Source organism: Lampetra fluviatilis, chromosome 53 (assembly GCF_964198595.1).
Source record: "Lampetra fluviatilis chromosome 53, kcLamFluv1.1, whole genome shotgun sequence".
Taxonomy (NCBI): domain Eukaryota; kingdom Metazoa; phylum Chordata; class Hyperoartia; order Petromyzontiformes; family Petromyzontidae; genus Lampetra; species Lampetra fluviatilis.
Window position 1 is genome coordinate 3701936 of NC_136327.1, and position 6968 is coordinate 3708903.

At 50.1% G+C, this 6968-nt stretch overlaps 1 protein-coding gene across 1 annotated transcript; it reads right to left on the reverse strand.

The window, feature by feature from the left end:
- Nucleotides 1-643: 643 nt before the first annotated feature.
- Nucleotides 644-6708, reverse strand: BOLA1 (bolA family member 1). The gene is made up of 3 exons (XM_078879248.1): nt 6609-6708; nt 2396-2672; nt 644-1528 (listed from the first exon to the last, which is right to left on the reverse strand). Exons 2-3 carry the CDS (start codon nt 2618-2620, stop codon nt 1301-1303), a joined length of 453 nt encoding a protein of 150 aa, XP_078735374.1. The 5' UTR covers nt 2621-2672; nt 6609-6708; the 3' UTR covers nt 644-1300.
- Nucleotides 6709-6968: the final 260 nt, after the last annotated feature.

Below are 6968 nucleotides of genomic sequence, written 5' to 3' on the forward strand. Positions count from 1 at the left end.
AATCGAACTCGGGCCGCCGGGTTCGTTATGCTACAAAGACCCCCCGTATAGCCTTAACAGACTGTAGGGGCAAATGCTGTTAGCGAGCACCTATGAAGGCTGGAACGGTACACGAGGGGGTGGGTGGCCAGCACCACGCCCGACCGCCTTTGTCTCCCCAGTGACGATGTTTACACACCGCACCAGGTACCCATTTGAGGCTGAGTCGACCTAGGGGAGGCACTGGTGTTGGCCGTGAGCGGGAATCGAACCCGGGTCGCCAGGTTCATAGCGCAGCGTAGCGCTAACCGCTACACCACCGCTCGCATGCACACACTTTCTAGTCGGTCCATCACTCACTGCCTACCCCTTGAGACTGGGGGATTTGTGACACCCTCTCCAAATAGCAAAACACACGCTTTACCGCACACCCCGATGATGCCCGAGGGGAGCACGGGGCTTTCTCCGCACACCTGGCCACGTTTTGGGTTTCCTGCCCGTCGACCACAAACGATCCATCTCACACGCCCAGTGACAGCTCTAAGGGTCCGGGCACAATCACCGCAGGGCAGCCGAGGATATTAACAACGGGTCAGGCGAGTTTGAAAAGAGACGGGGGTTCAGTCAGGCGGACACACGACCCCTCTGCTGGAGCACACGTGGGCACGGTGAGAATATTTTATTATTATTATTAACAATATTAATTGAGTTGTCAGTTCAAAAAGCACAAAAGGGTCCTTAGACGGCGGGGGGGGGGGGGGCGTAAGTAGCCTGTTGCCAGCAGCAAAACTTGCGGTGGATGTCAAAGTGATGATCTCCGCGCTCACATTGAGTGCTGCGTGGTGCTCTTCTCTATGAGCAGCCCCTTCACCAGTGGTAGAAAGCGCACATCGCCACAGTGGGGGCCCCATTCTGTTCAAAGGAAAATCACGGCCGACTTCCCACAAAGTGATTGGTGGAGGTGTGTCATGTGATTGAGTAGGTTGAGTGGGTGAAAGAGTGGTTGAGTGGACAGGTGGGTGAGCGAGTGAGTGGGTGGATGAGAGAGCGAGTCAGTGGGTGAGTGAGTGGGTGAGTGGGTGAGTGTGTAAGTGAGTGAGTGAGTGGTTAGTGAGTGAGTGGGTGGTTGAGTAGGTGGATGGGTGAGGAGGTGGATGGGTGAGTGAGTGGGTGGGTGAGTGAGTGAGTGGGTGAATGAGTGAGTGAGTGGTTAGTGAGTGAGTGGGTGGTTGAGTAGGTGGATGGGTGAGGGGTTGAGTGGGTTGTTGAATGGGCTAAGTGAGCGAGCGGAATTAGACAGAAGGTCCCATTTGTGTAGGCCCTAACTTGGGCCCGCGTCGCCGTGCCGCCCCCCCTCGCGCTTGGAGCCCCCCAGGCACGGGGGGCTGGGATCCACGCGCCCCCCGCTGCTCCCCCACTGCTGGGGCGTGCGCGCCTGTATGGAGAGGGCGTGCACACCGCCCGCCAGCTCGTCGCGCAGAGCCTCGTTGACGAGCCGGTGGCGCGCTAGCAGAGGCACGCCCTCGAACTGCGTGGACACCACCACCACCTTGAGAGCGAGGGGAGGGGAGTGGGGGAGCAGGGGAGAAGGAGTGAGAGCACGTGGAGGGGGAGGAGAGTGGGGGAGAAGGGGTGATTGGGGGTGGGGTCAGAAAGGTTGTTCCACGGCGTATATGGCCACTGAATATGGCTTGCGTGTTCCATCACATTCCATCCTCATTCTGAACGTTAACGTTGCATTATATCGGTTTCTATTCTCTTTTTGATTTGTTTTATTCCACCAGTGTGAAAAGTACATTCCTTAACATTCCTTGAAATGTCTCTGGAATAAACTGAACAGTATGGAATCCTTCAGGCCAATGTTAGTATACAGCATTATTTAACAACAAATCATAGCCCCTTTGTCATACCACTGCACACAGAAACAATCACACGCACAATAACACTGACAGACTGTTGGGGCAAGTGCTGTTAGCGAGCACCTATAAAGGCCGGCACGGCACACGAGGGGGTGGGTGGCCAACACCACGCCCGGCCGTCTTTGTCTCCCCAGTGGTGATGTTCACACATCGCACCAGGTACTCATTTGAGGCTGAGTCGACCTAGGGGAGGTCCAGGACCGGTTCAGATAATCGTCACCAGTGTTGGCCGTGAGCGGGAATCGAACCCGGGTCGCCTGGTTTGTAGCGCAGCGCGCTAACCGCTACACTACCGCTCCCCATTCACTGAACACACACACGTAGCACACGCAGACTCGCAGGACCAGCTTGAAATGGAGCTGGCGATGGTTTTGGGAGGCGTTCGGTCAGCAGTGGATCGATCATGGCTCATACTGCCCTCACTCCTGTTCCACAGCACAGTGGGGGTGACACCGCCAGACCCTCAGTACCCACCCCCCCCCCCCCTTGCCACTCACCTTGAAGTGCGTCTCAGATCCGCGGGGCACGGCGTGCATCCCGCTCTCGTTGATCACGTCCAGGTGCACGGGGCCCAGGGACCGCGTCAGCTTCTCTCGGATCGACTCCTGCACGGGGCCACCGGGGGCCGCCGTGGCCGGCATCGTGGACCGAGACCTCGTGGTCCAACGAGGTCGCGTCAGCAGGGAGCGCAGGGCTGGGGCGACGAGCGGCCGGGCGAGCATGGGGCGAGCGCACGCACGACTCCTGTTGCTCCGCACGACTTCCGTGCTTCCGCTGTGGGGCAGAGGTCGCAAACGGGTTTTGATTCCTTACCCGTACCCGGCCGTACCCGTACTCTACCCGTATCGGGTACCTGATTGCGACCTCTGGGATGAGGCCATGTTGCAGGCGCGGGTGGGTTGATTCTAGGAACTTGAATTGTGAGAAGAGACAAGACGTGGGGAAATGAGTGACAAACATAATGGTAGGTTTTTACCCTTTTAACTGGTACAAAACTGACACCTTTATTCAAGGCATCATGTTTGCAATGACCACAACACAAGTAGTCAATAAAGCCCTACACCAATGGGGACATGACCACAACACAAGTAGTCAATAAAGCCCTACACCAGGGGTCTGCAACCTTTAAGACATAAAGAGCCACTTGGACCCGTTTCCGAAGGAAAAAATAAACTGGGAGCCGCAAAACCATTGCAACATTTAAAACAAATATAACACTGCATATATTGTTTCTTACCTTATTGCTATATATATAGGATCGTGCAGTCAGCTGTCAATCTGAATAAAAAAGGACTTTTTCACTTAACAATGTAAAATATATTTTTGCAAATTAATAGCTAAATTACCTGGTTAATGGGATTTTTGCTCCTGAACCTCAGTGCACAGTGTCTGCACATCAGGGCTGTAAGACGTCACCTTCATTTTCACACAGGCTTGCAAGCTGTCATCTGTGAGGCGTGATCGATGTTTGTTTTTAATATAGTTCATGTTGGAGAAGACCTGCTCACATACATATGTGGAGCCGAAGATCGACAGGACTCCAAATGCATACTTTTTCATGTTTATATAAGTGTTGGGGATGGCATTCCATGTTTCGAATACAAGTTTGTCCTGTTTGGGAAGGTTTTCAATATCACTCCATTTATGATTCTGAGCCAGAATGGCCTTCTGACGGGCAACATCCTCAAGAGTAGCGGTCAAGCATTTGAACTTGGACACCCATATATCTTTGTCGGCTATATCGGCCAGTTCCATCTCAAGATCAGGTTGACTTACACCTGCAAATGCAGTCATATTCAATAGGGATGGATCGATCGCCAGGGGAGTGACAGGGAAGGATAATGTCGTTTTTTCCTCTCTGAACTCACAGAATCGTTTCCCAAACGAACTTTGCATTGTGGTGATTGCAGACTTGAAATATTCCAAATTTATCGTATCATGACTTTGTTTGAACTCTCTCAAAGAGGGAAAGTGAGACAGTGTACCTCTCTGTAAATATTTGACAAACACTGTCAACTTGCGCTCGAATGCCAAAACCTCCTCCAGCATGTGCAGGGCTGTGCCTCCTTTCCCCTGAAGGGTTGTATTTAGCGTGTTTAGATGTGCTGTCATGTCTACCATAAAATGTAATTTTTCCAGCCACTCTGGCTGTTCCAGCTCAGCAAAGGTGAGCTCTTTGCTGCCCAGGAAGGTTTTTACTTCTTCCAAACATGTGACAAAGCAACGGCAACGTTATTGCCTGTCACCGGGCGGGCAGTGTGGAGCGGAGCGGCGACCTGTCAGCAGCGGCAACGCCAGAGCAGGTGTCACAGTGCGCCTCCTCCCCTCGCTAGCATCCGCCCCGGAGCCGCGGTCAAGGTTCAAAAGAGCCGCATGCGGCTCCGGAGCCGCAGGTTGCCGACCCCTGCCCTACACCAATGGGGACTAGGCTCTAAAGAAAGCCGTCTCGGGTGTGGGCCAATCAACTTCAATGACAGTGCATATTATTATCCTTATCAGAGTTGCTTCTTTTGGTTTGCTTTATTGACTACTTGTGTTGTGGTCATTGCAAACATGATGCCTTGAATAAAGGTGTCAGTTTTGTACCAGTTAAAAGGGTAAAAACCTACCATTATATTTTGCCACTGGTAAAAGAGATCTCATAGTGTAAATGTTTACCCCGAACTCTCAATACTCTGATATTGCACTGTTTTTGAGTTGTACGCCTTCTGGTGTCATCTGGCCCTACACCAATGGGGACTAGGCTCTAAAGAAAGCCGTCTCGGGTGTGGGCCAATCAACTTCAATGACAGTGCATATTATTATCCTTATCAGAGTTGCTTCTTTTTGTTTGCTTTATTGACTACTTGTGTTGTGGTCATTGCAAACATGATACCCAGCCGGGTACGGGTAGCCGGGTATCGGGTAGGGTACGGGTATCGGGTATCGGGTACCCGATTGCGACCTCTGCTCTGGGGACACAACAAGGCACAGCGTCGTCAAAGAGAGATCAGAAAATCGGGCGGCTTCAAGAAGCGGGAACACCAACAGCGGGCAGGAACGGACTCAATCATCGAGGGTGGTGTGAGCTGCTCAATTCGGATCCTGAAAAAGCTGTCCAACACGTGGGGCGAAACGTCGGACCATCGTTGCCCAACAACACAAGTGTGCGTCTCACCATTGCACACGTCCAATTCTAAAGCACGCTACGCCGTTTCGTATGGTCAATGACGTATAGTCATTGACGCATTGACCATACTTCACCACGCTGGCGTCATTGACCATACTTCACCACGCTGACGTCATTGACCATACTTCACCACGCTGACTGACGTCATTGACCATACTTCACCACGCTGACGTCATTGACCATACTTCACCACGCTGACTGACGTCATTGACCATACTTCACCACGCTGGCTGACGTCATTGACCATACTTCACCACGCTGACGTCATTGACCATACTTCACCACGCTGACGTCATTGACCATACTTCACCACGCTGGCTAAATGACGTCATTGACCATACTTCACCACGCTGGCTAAATGACGTCATTGACCATACTTCACCACGCTGACGTCATTGACCATACTTCACCACGCTGACTGACTGACGTCATTGACCATACTTCACCACGCTGACTGACTGACGTCATTGACCATACTTCACCACGCTGACTGACTGACGTCATTGACCATACTTCACCACGCTGACTGACTGACGTCATTGACCATACTTCACCACGCTGACTGACTGACGTCATTGACCATACTTCACCACGCTGACTGACTGACGTCATTGACCATACTTCACCACGCTGACTGACTGACGTCATTGACCATACTTCACCACGCTGACGTCATTGACCATACTTCACCACGCTGACGTCATTGACCATACTTCACCACGCTGACTGACTGCACAGGCCGCTCGCTCTAATTTGTGTTGAGCTGCAGAGCGCTTTGCGGAGCGCAAATCTCGCCCCGTGTGGTGACAACACTTGTGGTGGTGTGGGATGTTGTTGTGTTTATTCTGTTGTGTATATTGTTGTGTATCATGTTGTGTATTATGTAGTGTATATTATTATGTATTATGTTGTGTATAGTATTGTGTTACGCTGTACACTACAAGTATGATATGGGTGTGTATTATGTTGTGTATATTGCTGTGTATTATGCTGTGTATATCATTGTATATTGCTATATATTATGTTGTGTATATTGCTGTGTATATTGTTGTGTGTATGTTGCTGTGTATGTTGCTGTGTATATTGTTGTATATTGCTGTGTGTATATTGTTATATATACTGTTATGTAGTATGCTGTGTATATTGTTATATGTAATGTTATGTAGTATGTGATATATATTGTTGTATATTGTTAAGTAGTATGCTGTGTATGTTGCTGTGTGTAGTATGTTGTGTATATTGCTGTGTATGTTGTATATTGTGTATTATGTTATGTAGTATAATGTTGTGTGTATGTTGTATATTATGTATGTTGTATATATAATGTTGTGTGTATGTTGCTGTGTATATTGCTGTGTGTAGTATGTTGTGTATATTGCTGTGTATGTTGTATATTATGTATTATGTTATGTAGTATAATGTTGTGTGTATGTTGTATATTATGTATTATGTTACGTAGTATAATGTTGTGTGTATGTTGTATATTATGTATTATGTTGTGTAGTATAATGTTGTGTGTATGTTGTTGTTTAACGCCTTACACTGCAAGTTGTTGTTTCGTAGCCCAAGTCGCTCGCCGCGCATTGAAGACGTCACGTGGCCACTCGAGGGCTTCTCGGTCGCCTCGTGATGACGCCACGGGCCCACGTGACGCGCAGTGACGAGCACGTTGGGGGGGTGAGGGGGGGCTGACCACGTGCGCGTCAAGCGACCACGTGTCTCGCACTGCGGTTCAGGCGAAACTCATCGCCTGTCAGAGCCCAACACACGCGGTTTTGTGCCCCGTGTTCTTGTGCAGGGGAATTGAATTTTGAGGTCCGCACGGCGTTATACAGCCGTTCCAATACGGGCAATAAATTAAAATAATCATTCGTCTTCTTGGTTCTTTCGGTAAAGTCACG